The 18,531-nt window shown below is 39.2% G+C and overlaps 1 protein-coding gene across 11 annotated transcripts in view; it reads left to right on the top strand.

Annotated features, from left to right (window-relative positions):
- NBEA (neurobeachin) overlaps nucleotides 1-16,316 on the top strand; it is a 674,173-nt gene extending 657,857 nt beyond the window's left edge. For all 11 annotated transcript variants that reach the window (XM_072795453.1, XM_072795459.1, XM_072795454.1 and 8 more), the window contains 4 exons: nucleotides 9,583-9,684; nucleotides 11,321-11,517; nucleotides 12,506-12,657; nucleotides 14,456-16,316. In XM_072795453.1, coding sequence (XP_072651554.1) covers nucleotides 9,583-9,684; nucleotides 11,321-11,517; nucleotides 12,506-12,657; nucleotides 14,456-14,546 — 542 coding nt within the window. In that variant the 3' untranslated portion in view covers nucleotides 14,547-16,316. The remainder of the gene's footprint in view (nucleotides 1-9,582; nucleotides 9,685-11,320; nucleotides 11,518-12,505; nucleotides 12,658-14,455) is intronic.
- The last annotated feature ends 2,215 nt before the right edge of the window (nucleotides 16,317-18,531 follow it).

Raw genomic sequence — 18,531 nt, 5'->3', positions numbered from 1 at the left:
GGAAATGAACTAGGTGACCAAATTACTAGGTGACCAAATTACATTGTCATCTTTCGTTCTTGCTGCCCATAGCTGGAACTGAAGAACAGTGATGTAGAAACTTGAAGTGTATTGTGGAGTAACTCTCTCTTAGCGTAGATACTAAGAGAAAGTATGTGCATGATGCATATCAGCCTCTGCTCTAAATTGTGAACTAAGATATGATGCTGGTTTTGGGGAAAAAATATTCAGTGTTGCTTGATTTCCAGGCAGCTCAAATAATTAGCTACCAATTCGACATTATAACAAATATCATACTCTAAATACTGAAAAGTTAACCCCCTTGTTTTACTCTTTTCTAAAATCCTATCCTTAAAAAAACAAACTTCATTTTTAGCAGAATTCTAGTGTATGTGTGTTTGAATGTACATGTGTATAAGACACTTGATCTACCATTGGTGGCTTTCTTATTCTCAAGCATGTTACATTATTACATATATTTGATCTAAATTTATTTTTGCATATTTAAAAATCTTCATTTTCACAGTAGTGTAGTAATCATTAGAGAAGTTTAATTAAGCAGCAGGTCTGTGTAGTGTCTTCCATCTAAATTGATGAAAATTAGAAGTTTTTAGATAATGAAAAATTTTTTTTTAAGAAAAAGAGTAGTGCTTTTAATCTCATTAACTAACATCTTCAAACTGGAGCTTAAAAATGATGAAAATGGTATTTCCAAAAAGAGGATTCATTTCTTAAAAGCAATCGTACCGCTATGAGGTAAAGAATTTTTCATGTTAAGTTATAGTAATTGTCTGTTAGGTACTTAATTTATGTGATTTTCTAATAATCTTTTTATTTTATTTTATTTTATTTTATTTTATTTATTTATGATAGTCACAGAGAGAGAGAGAGAGAGAGAGAGGCAGAGACACAGGCAGAGGGAGAAGCAGGCTCCATGCACCAGGAGCCCGATGTGGGACTCGATTCTGGGTCTCCAGGATCGCGCCCTGGGCCAAAGGCAGGCGCCAAACCGCTGCACCCAGGGATCCCTCTAATAATCTTTTAAATAAAAAGATGGTTAACAGTTTAGTCCACTGATTTTTCAAGAAAAATTAAATGTAGTAATATTTAGAGTGTTTAAAGTTCCATACAATAGGAGCTATATAAATAAAAATGTTTATATTAACCCTTAAGAATAAAATTGTGGCTATTGTATTTGTTAAAATGCAGCATTTTATTTAAGCTTTCAGTAAAGACAAGATTATTCTTGAGAAATTAAGAACATTATCAATACATATTTTTTATTACTGCCTCCATTTATAAGAATTTATTTTTGGTCAGAACTGTTGTCATCATTCTGACCCTAACCGATTTAACAAAACCCCATTAAGACTTTCTTAGACATTTATTATTAACATATGTCATATGGCTTTATTTCATTCATTATCCTTAAGGGGAAAAAATGATCACTAAAGTATTAGGCAAGCAGTAAGCATGTATTGAATGCCTACTAGGTGCTGGTCCCATCTTAGTAGCTGAAAATGCTGGATAGTTGAAGTCTCTGGCCTTCTGGAGTTTACAAAAACATATATTATACTAATCACCAAACTGCTTTTTCCACCTGACTGTACTGAACACATTGAGTATTTATTACATGAATCACAAATTGCTTTCAGATAATGTTTGGTACCATACTACAAAATGTTCAGTCTTACATCTTGGGTACAAAATAAAAATTATGTTAAAAACTGGTGTCATGGGGAGAAAAAAATGGTGTCATGGGATGCCTGGCTGGCTCAGTGTTGAGCATCTGCCTTTGGCTCAGGGTGTAATCCTGGTCCGGGGATCGAGTCCCACATTGGGCTCTGTGTGAGGAGCCTGCTTCTCCCTCTGCCTATGTCTCCACTTCTCTCTGTGTCTCTTAGGAATAAATAAATAAAATCTTAAAAAAAAAAAAAAACTGGTGTCAGCTTTTTACCATATGGATGATTATAATGGTAAAAAATTAATAATTAGTCATATATAGTATTCGTTAGACTTGACTGATTTATGACTTACTTAATCTGTTGAAATAGCCAACCTGGACCACATATATATTGGTCAATTCACTCTTTTTGTAAAGGCAGTCACAGCACACCCTGAATTGACTGTCACATCAGGGATCAGCCATGGGTGTTGACACAGAATAGTCCTTGCCATCAGAAAACTCACAACCTGAAAGAAAAAGATTTTTTTTTCCTGTCCCAGTTTAATCTATTCTAGCTACCAATTCACAGGTCAGAGAATCAGGCTATATGTGTTTTCTATCTTATAATGCATTGCTACTCAAGACCAAAAAGCTGGTTATGTGTAAATTCATTTTAAAGTGTGTAACACAATGCCCTTATGTTTTTAGGAGTTGTATATATTAACCTAGACTTGAAGGGGGGAAGTCCTAGTGTGAAATATAATATGCCAGTAGCTATTAGAATTGGTCTTGGTGTGGACATTGAATTGCTTTGTATGTCAGAGGCTGACTCATATTTATTCAGTACATATAATGATAGGATTCATTTATTCACTTTCTCAACATTAATTCAAGTGGCTCTCTAATATATTTATGTCTCTTTTGCATTGTCATTATTCTTTTTTAATGGATAGCTCTCTTGGTACCACAGAGAAAATATAACTAATGTTTGTGGATTTTTTTAGGTAGGTGCAGAAAGAGTTTATGGTTTCATTGAATCAAATATATTACTGTGACTAATTCAGATATCTCAGAAATAGTCTTTTCCTAATTATTTTTATAGTTTTAATGAATTTGGCACAAAGACAATGAACATTTACAAGCAGATTATTACAAAGAGTTTCAGACCATAAAAGAAATAAGCAGGTGCTACCTACTATAGGTTACAGTTGGATTACAGCTGTTTTATTCATATATTTTATATACCAATATCCAGTGTTACTCTTTCAAACTCAGGACTTTGAATATAGAAAATTTTCTTGGAGATTTAAATAGGTCCCTGACTAGATAACAGAATTGCAGAGATGTGAGGGACAGATGCTTTCATCTGAAACACTCTTTTGCACAAATTCTGAAACTAATTTGGAAGTGATAAAAATTAATTTGCGCACTTTAATTGGAAGCAGCCTACTGCATGAAAAAAAGGAGAGCAGAGCAGGCAATTTGTGCTAAAAGCTGATTGAATTTTTGTCAGGTAGGTATCTTGGACTTGGCCGCTTATCCTCCTGAGCCCCTCTTTGCAATATATTACAACCCATCTCTGACTGGTGTTCTTTAAAAGGATCAATGCTATTCCTGTTGAATCCCTGGAGCCCAAAATTTCATTGATCTTGGGACTTGACATTTCTCATTACGTGCTGTAGCTTCCAAAAAGATAGTCACAAGAGGAGCAAGTCAACATTGTTGTCTCTTCAACAGACACCTAAAATACACTGGGACCCCAGCTCAAAATCCAATTTGCTTTTAAAGTGTGTGGTTTTTGTTTCTGCCAGATATAAGGTGCTTTGTAGAAAGGTTTGTTGATACATACATATGACGTTTTTAAAATCATAGCAATAGGAAACTTTGGAAGAGAATTTACTGTTCATCTTTTCAGATCAAATCTACAGATATTCGAGTAAAATGCAGAAGACATTATTATGCCATTCCAATTTCACTTTTTTAAAAATAAGTCTTTTAACTGATGTTGTATAAGCACTATGCAAACTATGAAACAAGAAGCCCATTGAAAAGGAGGCTCTAGCTGTGCACACATCCCTTCCTTGGGCTCCCATTGTGTGAGCTTCAGCTCTGGACACTGACCCTCCTGCCAGCTACGACCTGTCATTAAACATCTGCCAAATCATATCCCTCTCTTTGTTTGCATCCAGCCTTCTCCTACTTTGGGTGTCCTGGTGCCCAGCTCCATGACCACCACTAACCAGTGTATTGTACTGGATGAAAGAAGCCTGGACAAACAGCCCAGAGATATTTTTAACTTATACATATGCTTGCCTCACTTCTCAGAACTAGGGATCTTAGCTAGGGCTTATTAAATGTATCAGAGGAAGCATAGTTATATGTGAACAATTCCTAACTCCTAGGACTTTCAAAAGTGATGTCCGTAATGTAACATTCTCTTCTCAGCCTCCCATCCCCTCAGCCTAATATTAGGAGACTTTGTAGGGTCCATGACTAAGAAAGGGGCTGAATGCCACTTGGTCAGTGCTCTTCCTGTCCCTTTATGGAACTAAGGCTGCAGGGTTCTTTGGCTTGAGTCAAAAGAAATATTTATTAAAAAAAAAAAAAAAAAACCACAAGAGTTGACTAATAGGTTCTTGTGATCAGAGAGCTTCAGATCCATACCAGGAGGGTTAGGGGTGTCTCTGGGCATTTATGCAAAACTCTACTTCCTTGGATTATACTGTTGACTGTTTGGGGAAGGTAATGGCAGGACAGTAATGTACCCTGACCTAGATCCAGGTTCAGGACTTTAAGGGAGGAGATTCATCCTGCCACAGCAGTGCTCAGAGGTTGTTTGTGTCCTCTCTGCAAGAGAGAAAGAACATAGAGTGAATGAATAGCTATCTTCTATTTTTCAGTGAGTATTCTGTGAGTAATAGATTAATATAATAAAACGAAACCACATCATGGGTCATTTTCCAGCCCTGGGGATATTTTTATATGGGTCACCTGTGGCCTGTGGAAAATGCGGGCCCAGGCATTCTTGATACTTGGGCCAGACCTGCAAGTGGCTGAGGATGCAGAGTCTCAATAAGGGACTCCTCTTGGACACAGGTCTTCTGAGCTAATCTTAACAATTGTCTGACAGTTTTTTAACATAAATCTTGAAATCGCAGTAGTGATTAAAATACATATTCTAGGATTTCAAGCCATCCTATTTTTATGTAGGTACAAACATGAATGAAAATCCTTTCCACGGGGATTCTGCAGGGAGCTAACAAAGGGTGTAGATAAAGTCTGAACATCATATATCATCAAGACGTTCATCTTCTGATTCCAGCAGAACTGCATTGAGGGTCATAGATTGTACAAACTCTGCTGTTTTTATTTAGATCTTCATGCAGAGGAACCAAAGCTTCCCACTGCATATTAGTAGTCCTAATAGAATAAGGACTACTAAGTAGAATAAGGTACTAAGTAGAATAAGGTTTAAAATAATAAGAACCATGAATATCCTTACTTTGATCATTTCTCTAAGGCCAGAGACCATTTCACTGAAAAAGTTCTCTTCCATGTGAGTAACAGCATCTAATATCTTTGTACTGTTTTTGTCATCCATTTTTAAAATATTGAAATGACTTTTGCTTAAAAATGAGATGGAATCTGTTTATAATAAGCCTTTTATATTTGGAGTTTCCAAATGGCTTGCCTATAAGCAATCTCAAAATAGGGCATGTTTGCTCTTTATCGTCCATGGTAATTCCATCACATGGAGAGCTCCTCTGTTGAGGAGATGAGGGCGATGGCGCTGTGTTGAAGGGGGGGACACAGGGTGGGGAGCGTTCACCTCCACCTCCCTGTGCACAGGCCCTTTAACCCCCAGCCACATCCATCAGTTGTGATGTGACAGTGACAGGATAGTCCCAAGATTTTGAATGATTGTTGGGGTGTGTGACATCTGTCCCTGGCAATGAAATGTCCCTGGCAGGGAAATATGCTTCCTCTTGCTGCTGGTTTCCCAACTCAAAAACCCCTGAATAACATTTTATTTACTTTTCTCTAGTTTAAAGAGGAAAACAGTGCTTTCAGGGGCCCTGAACAATATCCCCTTAACAGTCTCCATGGTTTATTCAAATGATCTGGGGAGATGGTAATGAAAAAAATTTTTTTGACTTTCTAAATCAAATGCAAGCCTTGGAAAGGCTTATTTCCTAATAGAAAATAGATTACATACATAAGGAGTAGTTTTATACATGTTTTTCAATTCCCTGCAAGAGGACTAGATAGCTTTTTACTTTTTTTCTGTAGCATATAAGGGAAAAAGTTTAGAAAACTCTTTACTTAATGTAAATTTTATTAAGCATATAATTTCATAATTTTTTTTAATTCACCAGTCTCTCTGACATAAAATAATTAGGAAAATTAAGGATCACATTACACAGAAAATCTTCATTTTCATTTTACCAGGGAACTCAAGGCATCTTTAGAGCATTATTTTATAAATATATTTCAGACAAATCCAGGATTGCCGACAAATATAAATGGATACTTTGTCAATATTCAAAACCATCATAGTGGTATACAAAAACTTAGAAGATGACACACGGGCTGCCGCCCTGCTTCTCCCATATTCCAGCAAAGAGAGGCCCCAAAAGCAAAATGGAAACTGATGGATCTGGGGAAGGTCACAGGAAACTGAGCAATTCCTGGAGAGATAAGAGGATGATTGGGTCTAAAGGAGGAGGTGTTGGCAAACCAGAGGAAGCACATTGTGCGTCTCGCAGTATAGGCATCTTAGTTATGCTCTTCCCTCCCATTTTCCCAGGCCTATTGTTGCCTTCCCTCCAGCCTCTGTGGGGCATAGAATCAAAGCACCAGTGCAGCTTCTCATGCTGCTGGTGCCAAGGGAGGGGTGATCCAGGGAGGCAGGCACAATTGCCAGCCGGTGAACATTCGCTGTCCCCCACCCTGCCCCCTCCACAGTGAAGACCAGGCATCGCAGCCAGGTGGGAGCCATCAGAGCAGTGTCCACCCCAAAGCACAGGGTGGTTCTCTGGGAGAAAAGAATTGGGGCTGGGGGCACCCTACCCAGAGTAGGATTGACAGAAAAAAACAGGCCAGCATGCAAGGAACTCAAGCAATGTGAGAAAAGATCACAAGCTCAACAACCAGGTGAAGCAGAATGAATAAAAGAAAAATACAGAACTTTTTCTTAAAAAGGCATTTGTTTGGGATGCTTGGGTAACTCAGTCAGTTAAGCCTCTGACTCTTGGTTTCAGCTCAGGCCATGATCATAGGATTGAGCTCCAGTCGGGATCCACAGTGAGCGTGGAGCCTGATGAAATTCACTCTCCCTCTGCACCCCCCCAGGTCCCCGCTCACATGCGTGTACACACACTCTCTCTGTCTCTCAAAAAAAATTTATAGATAAATAAAAAAGCATAAGTCTAAGGTATAAGAAAAGGAGAACCAAAGTTACTGAGTACTGTTTTATATTTCTTAAGCTAGGAAATGAGTACAAGTGAATTTATTTTATTCTCTTAATTTTATACATATGTTATAAATATTTAATATGTAACTAATTTTTAATTATGTCTAAAAACAAAAGAAGATCAGATAGCTTTGTAGAAGCTACCAACATGAAAAGAATCAGTGACCTTGGAGGAAAAAAATTAATCTACAGTGTTCCTCAAACTTAACTATTACACTGATCCCTTTTAAAGAGAACAAAATTAAGGAGGGCACTTGATGGCAAATTGAATGTAAATACAAAATACGAAATAGAACAAAATTATAATTAACTTGCCCCCCCCCCCAAAAAAAAACCCTGACTCTGAGGAATGTGTTCTCGGACCCCATGAACAAGTTTGAGAAACACTGAATTAATTAGTTCATCTTAATTGTTAAAGCATAAGTCAATTTTAAATTGCCGCAGCATAAATTTTTGACAGCAAAGAGAGAGCTCGTCTTTATAACTGGTTAACAAATATGTTTAGAGTATCCTCAAAGTATAAATCTGAAATTTAAAATTTTCATAGAACTTTTCACTCCCAAGAAAACATCTACAGAGGGAGCCTGGGTGACTCAGTTAAGCATCTGCCTTCGGCTCAGGTCTTGATCCCAAGGATCTGGGGATTGGGCCCCACTTTGAGCTCCCTCCTGCTTCTCCCTCTTCCTCAGCCTGCTACTCCCCTTGCTTGTGCTTGCTCTCAATCTCTGTCTGTCTCTCTCAAATAAAATCTCAAAATAAATAAATCTCAAATAAAATCTCAAATAAATAAAATCTCAAATAAAATCTCAAATAAACACCAAGTTCCTACATGACTTTTCAAGGAGAAAAAGTAATGGCCAATAATCCTGATAACTTAAGATGAAATAATACATTCGTACTATATGCACAGAGGCATATTTATGTATCCTACTGACGGTTTGCTAAGATAGTACTGTAGAGTCAGCTAAACCAGACATCCAGATAAAACTGTCATACACTAGGAGTCAGCTAGAACTGTTTAAAAATAAAAACAGAAGGAAATAGGCAACATAAGACATTAATTAGTGTGATATTAATGAGAAATAGAAATAGTGGGGTGTTACAAGGCATTGATAAAATATTTGTTGAATCTGATGGGCTGATTCAGGTCCAAACTGTATTGTTACTAAGTGTTTCACATCCTCCTTTCTGATCACAACCTTCAACCTTCAATAGCATTTCACCTCAATGAGTCTCTTAGAGGTCCTCACATATGCCCAGGATGGCCAATACTGGCTTTTCCTATCCACCAAAGGAACCTGTGAGAACCCTGCCCAGGTTGGCACCATAGCCCATTCACCTTCTGCAGTGCCTCTGTGACTTGCTATTGTTTCCTTTTCTTTTACGATCTGCACCGAAGCCTGTAGAGACCCCTCATTTCTGTCCCAGACTGGCTTTTCCAAACAGTTTGCCGCAATAAGGCAAGCTTCAGCATGATGCCCTCTTAACTTTGCTGATCCTTCCCACGCTGTCTTTGTGCAGGTTACTCACCTAATATTCTGATGTTCTCTTCGTATGGAGGTCTTTTGATCCCTACTGCATATACTCTGCATATAATCTGTTCTTCCTCACACTTGGTATAGTGGAGTGTGTCCAATGGCAAGCCTGGGGAAGGCCGAAGTTGTTTGATGAGTTCTCAAGAGTTCCAGGTTATGCCTTACACCTCTTTACGGTCCCAGCTCCTAGCCTGCCTAGAAGAATGCCAATCATTCACTTAATGATTGGGAAAGCACTTAGCAGTGAAAATGTTTGTGTCCTGTAACACAGCTGGACTTTTTAGCTAGGTTCGATTTAACATTAAGTCAAGTGGAAATTTAAGATGGTCATCTCTTTCCTTCCCTACCTTCCTCTCACTCAAAATCAAAGCACCTCAGCCTGTTTTGTTGGAGATTTTAAGGAATGTTTTTAAATGGGTAAGAGCATGGTTTTCAAAATTAGATGGCTCTGGGCTCAGTCCAGTGTTTGCTAGCTGTATGAAATTGTACAAGTTGAATAACCTTGCAAAGCCTTGGGTTTCTTGGCTATAAAATAGGGATAACAACAGTACCTGCCTCATAGGAATATTGCCATAATTAAATGAGATAATACATATAAATACCTTGGCAGGCTTGGTGTCAGTTTCATAACAATGGTCAGGAAAAGAATAGCTATCACACTGTCATGATGTTGTAGGCACGTCACATCTGTTAAGGTACTCAGTCATCTAAATGACCCACAGAGTGGGTTTACAGTAGTAGTAGTTTAAAGGTGAGGAAACAGGTTAAGGCACTGGCTCATGGTCACACATCTAGTAAGTGCACTCAATAAATATTAATGATTATTATTTTAAATGTCTGAGTTAATGGTGTAGCTCTTCATTTCTAGCATTGGTCTGTGCTAACTCACTGCTCCGGTTTCCTTGCAGGTGACTATCCTGCACCCAGAGCTGTCCTCACAGGCCATGACCATGAAGTTGTCTGTGTTTCCGTCTGTGCAGAACTTGGACTTGTTATCAGTGGTGCTAAAGGTCAGAAGGCATTTCTTTCATTTTAGGTCTTTAAAAACTGTACTATTTTCTCAAGTGAACCATGATTTATGATGTCTTTCCTTTAGCAGGCTCTCTATAGACAATGTAATCCTCTGAGTTCCTTGCAACTGTTTCATTTTATTAGTAATATTCACTAGTATTAATATAAAATATATGTAAAATGTTATGTAGTATTTTGTGGCCACCAGCATTCTAGCCAGGACACTGGTAAATTAAACTATAGCATGTCCCTGCGATGCAACTATTAAAAATAACACATAAAAGATGGGGGGAGGTATCTGTGAGGTAGTAGGGAATCTGGGGGTGGGGGCAGTCAGGTTGCTTCTCAGTCATAGCCTTGGACCCACCTCCCTCAAGAAGCCCCTTCCTTTATAAGGCCCTAGGCTTGTAGAGGTTGGTGGGAAAGGACACATGAGTACCTGGAGGTTTTGCTTTTTGTGGAATTGTTTCAGGAAAAATCAGGAAACTTGGATTCTACTTCCGGATCAGACACCCAATTCTCCATGGGAGGGTCTGGGGCAGGAAGGAGCCTCATACTTGGGAGAAACTGCAAGAAAAGCAGAGGGGCTGAGGGGATGCTGTTGCGGTGGAGTTAGGGAGAGAGAAAGTTGACAGGAGGGAGGGCCCGTGGCACAGGGATTGATTGCCATGTGTATTTTATTTCAAGCGTACTGGAAAGCCACTGAAGGTTTTTTAAGCAAAGTGATGCGATGATCAGATTTGGTTTTCAGGAGCTTGTCCTGGCTGCTTTATGAAGAATGGATATAATATCTGAAGGTTAGGGACTGTGTTTTTTTCACTTTTGTGTCTAAGAGTAAATAACCCTATGAACACATAGAATATTTTCAATAAATATCCTTTTCTAAATATTTTTTAAAGTAGCAATTTGTGTAATATCCTATCTTGTAAAGTGAAAAGGAAAAAAAAAAGACAGGTATGGGGGAAAAAAACAACACTTTCTAGAGATGATGGGTGATATTGTGATTGCTATGTTATTTTTCTCCCTGATTTTCTGTATTCTCTATCATTTTAGAAATCAGGAAAAAAATTAGGTCTAGCCTTATAATGCTAAGTGTTTTGTAAAATATGTATCTACTGGAGTCAACTGGAAAATAAAAATGTAATTCATTGTTTTCATGAGGTTGTTTTGTTGAGGGGCAAGTAATATCAAACTATATTAACCAAGTTATTTTTTCTATCAACTTGGCTAGTGAAACTTTTATCTTATCAACAAGATTTCTGCCAGGGGAGAAAAATCAGAGCAAAATAAGTCACTACTCCCCATACTAGTTTTGCACTCTTGCCTCACTGATCATGTTGACAGACAAAAAGTGTTTGTGTATTATCTCATGAGAATATTATCTCATGAAGGAAAAGACCAGATATTTCCCTAGATAAAAAGTTGGGGAGATCTGTATGTGGTAACAGCTTCCTGTATTTGATTTGTTTAAATAAAACACCAGTTCTTGGCTCCTGCTAGCGTACCTCTTTTCTTCTCTGCCTTCTTTGAACAAATCTGAGTGTACGTACCGAGGTAGGGTTTGTGGGTTTGTGAGAGCTCATATGTGACTTGTCATCATGAATGACTCCAGCCCTGGCTGTCCTCCTTCTGCAGAGGGCCCTTGCCTTGTCCACACCATCACTGGAGATTTGCTGCGAGCCCTAGAAGGACCAGAAAACTGCTTGTTCCCCCGCTTGATTTCCGTCTCTAGTGAAGGCCACTGTATCATATACTATGAACGAGGGCGATTCAGCAATTTCAGCATTAACGGGAAACTTTTGGCTCAAATGGAGATCAATGATTCAACCAGGGTAAATCTGCATGTTCAGTGCTTAACAGGGACTGAAGCCACGAGACCGATCGGCTACCTTACATTAAAGGATTCGTAATAGAATTTCCCTGGTATCCAGATAAATGTGTGCTGTGTTTTGTTTGTTTTAGATTCTATTTATTTGAGAGAGAGAGTATGGTGGGGGGGCAGAAGGAGAGGGAGAAGCAGACTCCTCACTGAGCAGTGGAGGGGGAGTCTCAAGGGGGGGGCTCAACTAGGGGAGGGAGGGGGTGGGTGGGACCCTGAGATCCTGACCTGAGCCAAAGGCAGAAGCTTAACCAACTGAGCCACCCAGGTGCTCCAAATGTGTGCTGGTTTTAAAAGCATGTAACTTCATGTAGATTGATGCTTTGAACAAACCCAAAGTTCATTTAATCCCAAGTAGTTAACTCAGTGGATTTAGAGATGATAGCTTTTGTTTGATTAGAAGTCAGACCCCTAAGGAGGTCTTTCTTCAGCTCCTTTATAAACAGTTCTGCATCATCTGACATTAAAAGTGAGTTTCTTGTCAAAGAATGTTACTGTTAGAATCCTAGACCAAAATTACATGTACCAGACTGCCCTTCACTCATAAATGAATTTTGATTGTTGGTTTATCATTATTAAAAACCGTTTTTGAAATATGCTTCTGCCATTTGTTCTGAAAATCTTGACATTGTTACTATTCAGGACTTAACAAAACATCATGTTACTTAATTCTCAAATTCTTCCTGGATTAGATTGATAATATTCTCTTTGGGACTTCTGTTATTTTGTAACCTTAATTGGTTTTAATAAGATCCTTTGTTTATGTAAGAACTCTGATGAATTCCACATTGGAAATTCTGTGGAGTGGACTTTAGGCAACTTGGACAAATGGCTAAAAGCAGATAATAATTATGAGGGAACTGTGTTGAGTGCTTTTGGGTAATGACCATTGACCATCTGGGAAAAACAGAGAAATTGTTGTTTTTCTGCCTTTTCTGAAGGCCATTCTCCTGAGTAGTGATGGCCAGAACCTGGTGACCGGAGGGGACAATGGTGTGGTGGAGGTCTGGCAGGCCTGTGACTTCAAGCAGCTATACATTTACCCTGGATGTGATGCTGGCATTAGAGCAATGGACTTATCCCATGACCAGAGGTGAGCCACGCCAAGGGGAAACGTAATCACTTGAGAACTGTCACTGAAACTTCTTTACATTCTACCAAGGGTGAAATGTGCTGTGAATAAGATTCCAGCATCCAGATGGAAGAAAGACTAGCACAGAAAAGGATAAGTTGAGAAGGGGAGTAAGTGCTATAAGAAAGGATTCTGGTAGGAAGAAAACAGAAAGAGAATAATCGGCGGGGATAACAGGGTTGCATAAAGGAAGAAATGGGTCTTTTGAAGAATAGGCACATCCAGACACTGCTCCAAACAGAATTATTCCCACCAACGTCTCTGTTCCAAGGGCCTCACCTAGCCTCAGACAGAGCCCCCCTGGCTTCCATTCTGGGAAGAAGACACATGTTTCTCAGCACAGGTGTGTTTCAGCTTGAGGCATCCTTGTAGCCAGCAACTCTCAGCAGAGCTGGCCTCTGTTTTAAAAGATATAAAACACTCACCTGTTACTGAGACAATCCCTCCCTCCCACTTTCTTATTCACACATTTCTCATTTGTGTTATTTTTTTATATTTTATATATTCCCCTAAAACTTTATAATCTTTTTTTAAAGAACTGATATGAGAATTAATTAATAATTTTCCCTTGTGCCTCAGTTGGCAACAGGACAATGTGTTTATTGTAAAATGAAAAGGATACTTGGAATATAAAGTCTAAAATTTCTAGATTCAAAAAAATCTTAAACTCTGTAATCTTAATGTGGTATATAATTTCTCCTTTTTTGCTGTATATTTAACAGAAATAAGAAAAGTGTATTAACCAACTTTTTTCATCTACATGTATATTCTTTATTAAAGTATGGGTTTCAAAATATTATCAATACTAAGGCTTATATCACAAATTTAACAAAGCATCTGCACAATCTAGTAAAATGGTACTGAAGTCATCAAGAGAAGTAACATGATTAAGAGCTTGAGAAAGGGATATTTTTTGATCTGCTGCCCAGCCTGTTTTTAAAGAAAATGTAAGCAGGTGATTTTAAGAGTATTCCAGAATGCTGTAGTCAGTATTCATGAATAAATGGGAATGCTTTATTATGTAATTACGTATAGATACATGAGCATTTCTAAAGTATTTGATACCAAGTAGTGAAATCAAGTTGAAACATTCTCCCTGACATTCTTACTCATTCATGTTGCAAACATTCGCTACCTACCACCATCATAGATGACGCACCACCAAGTACTAAGATTAGTGACTCCTCAGTGCCCAAATAATAATCATCATTGTATGGGAGGGAAGTAGGGACGGCATGTCAGGAGAAGGAAGTGATTGACTTTTCTTGAAGAGTGAGGAGGGCAAGAGAAGCTTAATTCACTAGGCATCAGAAGAGAGGGTAGACGGGGAGCATCTGCAGAGTCACATTAATGTCAGGGGTCTCCAAAGAGGAGGAAGAAAGAAACTGATGAAGTTCCTATTTCTAGCTCAATCTCATCCCTCATTTCCATTATTTTTGTGTTTTATAATGTCCCTGATATGTTAGAGCAGTAGCACACGCACATAAGTTACATGCACGTATTGAGGATGCTTACCCATAAAGTGTCTATCTGAGGAACTATCTGATCAAAAGCTACACAACACTCGGTCTGGCAGTCCGGATCTGAGCAGGATTGGTTCAAGTTCTCCCAGGAGAACCAAGAACAGGTTACAATCCTGTGTCAGTGAACACAAAACTAACACTTGGGGAACTCAGAACGCATGATACTGTCTAGTAGAAAAGTAGCAAATGCATCAGTGATTTTACATCACTCTTAACCACTGTCTCTGCTTTTCCAGGACTCTGATCACTGGTATGGCTTCTGGTAGCATCGTAGCGTTTAATATAGATTTTAATCGGTGGCATTATGAGCATCAGAACAGATACTGAAGAAAAACGAAGACCCAAAAGCCAAGTTAAAGCTGAGAGCACAAGTGCTGCATGGAAAGGCAATATCTCTGGTGGAAAAAACTCGTCTACATCGACCTCCGTTTGTACATTCCATCACACCCAGCAATAGCTGTACATTGTAGTCAGCAGCCACTTTACTTTGTGTGTTTTTTCACGACTGAACACCAGCTGCTACCAAGCAAGCTTATATCATGTAAATTATATGAATTAGGAGATGTTTTGGTAATTATTTCATATATTGTTGTTTATTGAGAAAAGGTAATAGGACGCGTCACAAGAGACTTTTGACAATTCTGAGGAACCTTGTGTCCAGTTGTTACAAAGTTTAAGCTTTGAACCTAACCTGCATCCCATTTCCAGCCTCTTTTCAAGCTGAGAAAAAAAAAAAAAAAAAACACGTTTGATACTTTGTACATCAGATGCATCTTATTTAAAGGGATACTTTTGTAAAAGTAAAACCTTGTATAAAGAACAAAACGTTTCTTAATTTTATTGTGGAGTTACAACTTGCATGTTCTTTAATCCTGATGTCTTGATGGAACAGGTGCATTCACACTATGAAACAGAAAGATATGTCCAAGGACACAGCTCGTATGAAAGGGTTGAATTTGGGCTCAGTAATTTTGGACATATTCACCAAAATATGGTTTGCACTTTTTAATCTACATTCATCCCTTCTAAGTGAAATTTGCTCATAAAGCATTTGGATACTAAGCCATTATTTGCCATTTTTGCTACTTTATACAAAGAAAATTCAGCCCTACCCTTCATAATTTGAAGACACAGCAGAAAGGGGGCTTAGGGATGAGGTCTTGGTTTTTATTGTATAAATAGGAGTCATGATCGTTAGTTCCATAGTAATGACTTCCCAACTCCTGGACATCTCTTCCAGAGTCATCCTGCTGGCTTAGTGTGTGTACATTAGGGGAAGAGAATCTGATGCTAACTATTTTTAGTTTGGTTTGATTTTGTTTTGGTTTTTTCTCTTCGGTTCTCGAATAGCTTAGTTTCTTTAATAACGGGTCAGACTTTATTCTAACAATAACTGAGGTTATTCCTTTAGGTTCTTGTGCAATTCTCACCTAAAGCCACACTCTTAGCCTAAGGCACTTCATCTTTTTATGATATAAACTGATGGGTATCAAATGATTTTCCATACCTTGTACTGATCAAGTTACACACCCAGGGGTATATACACTTATTCATGTTTCTTCTTTGTATATTTGGTGGCTGTATCGTCATAGATGTACATATTGTGTCGGTAGGGCTATGAGGCATGTTCCAGGAATGTAATTTTCTCAGAATTTATACTCACTTGCAGTCATTTATTTAAAAAGATACAACAAGATAATGGGTTCTTTGTATTGGCACTTTGCACCAGAAACATATCATTATTTATTGACGTGATTACTTCTTTGTCATCCACCTTGTATTAGTAAGTTTTAGCACTGAATTCCTTCTTCATTGTTGTTTGTATTTATGATATTCTGAAATTCTGGGGGATCAGCGTAATGATTAAGTTATTCATCACCAGGCTGTAAGCAATATCTTGAGTTTGTAGCTTAGAATTGGGAGGATACCGAACATCTGGAAGACAAGTTCATTTCATCTTGAGATCATGGTGAAATATTTTGGATATATAAATTCCTTAAGCTATTGTAACCATGTTTTATTGCAAAGATGTAAAATATGCCAGATGTGTGTGAGTTGGAAATCAAAAAAAGAAAAATAAAATATGCAAAGAATTCACTGATTGTTTCACATTTCATTGGACACTTCACTAACATGCATTCATTATGTTGTCATACAAGTTTAAGGAATCAGCATCACCTCATATAAAGGCCTACGGCATCTAAAAACATGAAATAGAGTCCTAATGAGGTTCCGTAATTTGCTGAAACATGAGCTGCTCTGCTTGACCATCTGGCAGGGATTTGGGGGCAACAGTGACCAGAGGGAAACAGCCCTGTCATTTCTTCTACATAATCCACTTTTTTGGGTTATTTTTCTTTTATTTGAAGGGAACTAAATGCATGTGATGGCGAAGAATATAATTGCTCTTTACATGAATGTTACCAAATAATGCTGTTCTCATTTGAATCATGCTTTCTAGAATTTATCATGGGCCAGGCATGACGCAGGCAGGGACAGAGTGACCGGCACGAGCAGAGCAGCTGCCAGCAGGCCGGGGCAGTGCTAAGAGGGCTCAGTCACCCTGGGTTAGCAGAGGCAGTCGGGTAGCAGCCCAACAGGCCCAAGGAGTGACTGGACCACAAGCAAGCTTCCATCTGCATAATGGAGACCAAAAGGACAACCAACAGCAGCCTGAGAAAGCCTTGCTCCTATCACTTTTCACCTGGTCCCCAAGCCAGTCATGTCGGTCATAAGTCCAGCTGCCTCCCTCAAACCAGCCTTCTGGCAGCCCATCAGTCACTCAGGCTGGCTACCAGCAGCTCTTTAAAACAACTCCCCGCTTCTAGAACCATCTTCCGAACTGTCACTAAAACCTGACCATTCAGACCTTCCCAACACACCTCACTCTGCTGCCAGAAGCTCTGGTTCACCACCACCCCAATCATCCACCCAGTCATCCCACTGCTGAGCAGCCTACAGTGGCTTTCCATGTTCTTAAACTCTGGTGGGGGAAGACGTGGCTACAGAGTAGAATCTAGGCCCCATCCCTCCCAGGTGATTCCATGCAGATCATCCTTGGGCCCATTTTCAACAACACTAATGTGAGGGATGAAAGCCTCACTCAGGAACTGAGCACAGAAATCCTTCAGGAGGGAAACATTCTCATTCTCCTTCCCCCGGCACCCCGTACCTCAGGGGAATCCACCTATTTACAAGTCCCTGAAAATTCTCTGTGCTATGGCCCTAGTGTTTTTCCACCCGAGAGGGCCTCTTTGCCAGCACTATCTGGTCAAACTTGTTGCAAATTGACCTAAACCAGTTTGGTAGCGTACAGTCTTTTGGCAGGTGCAGGTGGTACCCAGACTCCACACGCTTACTATATTATGATGCAAAAGATTCCTAGGACCAATTGCTGCCACATGTTGTGATACCTTTTCACCAACATGGAGCCCCGTGTGGGGCTGGAACTCATGACCCTGAGATCAAGACCTGAGCTGAGATCAAGAGTCACATGCTCAACTGGCTGAGCCTCCCAGACGACCCTTTCACCAAACATAATTTAGCAGGCAAGTACAAGACCAGTCAGAACCCTGGGAGCTTGGTGAATTCCAGTGCCTTTTTAGATGATCTGATAACCATTAGTGTCTGCTTTCAGACACTAGAAGTAGCATCTAGAAGTAGCAACATTCTAGAAGTAGCATCCCCTCTGCCTTGTGATGCCATCAGAATCTTCCAATCCAAACATTTAGGTCTCAGCCTTGGGCACCCAAACTAAGGGTATAGACTAATGGCCTCAGTGGACTCTTACACCTGGTGGTGGAGAGGTAGGAAAGGTCTCTAAAATACTGCATCCAGGGATGCCTGGGTAGCTCAGTGGTTGAGCATCTGCCTTCGACTCAGGGCGTGATCCCGGAGACCAGGGATCGAGTCCCACATCAGGTTCCCTGCATGGAGCCTGCTTCTCCCTCTGCCTGTGTCTCTGCCTCTCTCTGTCTCTCATGAATAAATAAAGAAATTTAAAAATAAAATAAAATAAAATACTGCAGCCAGTGCATATTGAATTCATATATACTAAATACCACAAATTTCATCAATGAGAGATCATTTATAGAATCCCTTATGCTAATTAAGAAAGCAATAATTTCCCCCACTGAAAAGCCATTTTAGCATTCACTATTTTGACATAATAAAAGCTTCTGGTTTCTTTTGGAATAAGGAAGCTGGAGTTCTGGGCCCTGACTTATATTGAGACCTTTCTGATTAAATGACCCGGAGTAGAGATTTCTGATCAGAGCAACTGACCACCCCTTAGAATGCAGTATAAATTAGC

This window comes from Canis lupus, chromosome 24 (assembly GCF_048164855.1).
Source record: "Canis lupus baileyi chromosome 24, mCanLup2.hap1, whole genome shotgun sequence".
Lineage (NCBI taxonomy): Eukaryota > Metazoa > Chordata > Mammalia > Carnivora > Canidae > Canis > Canis lupus.
Note: the sequence above shows the minus strand (reverse complement) of the source record. Positions and strands in the feature narration are given on the sequence as shown.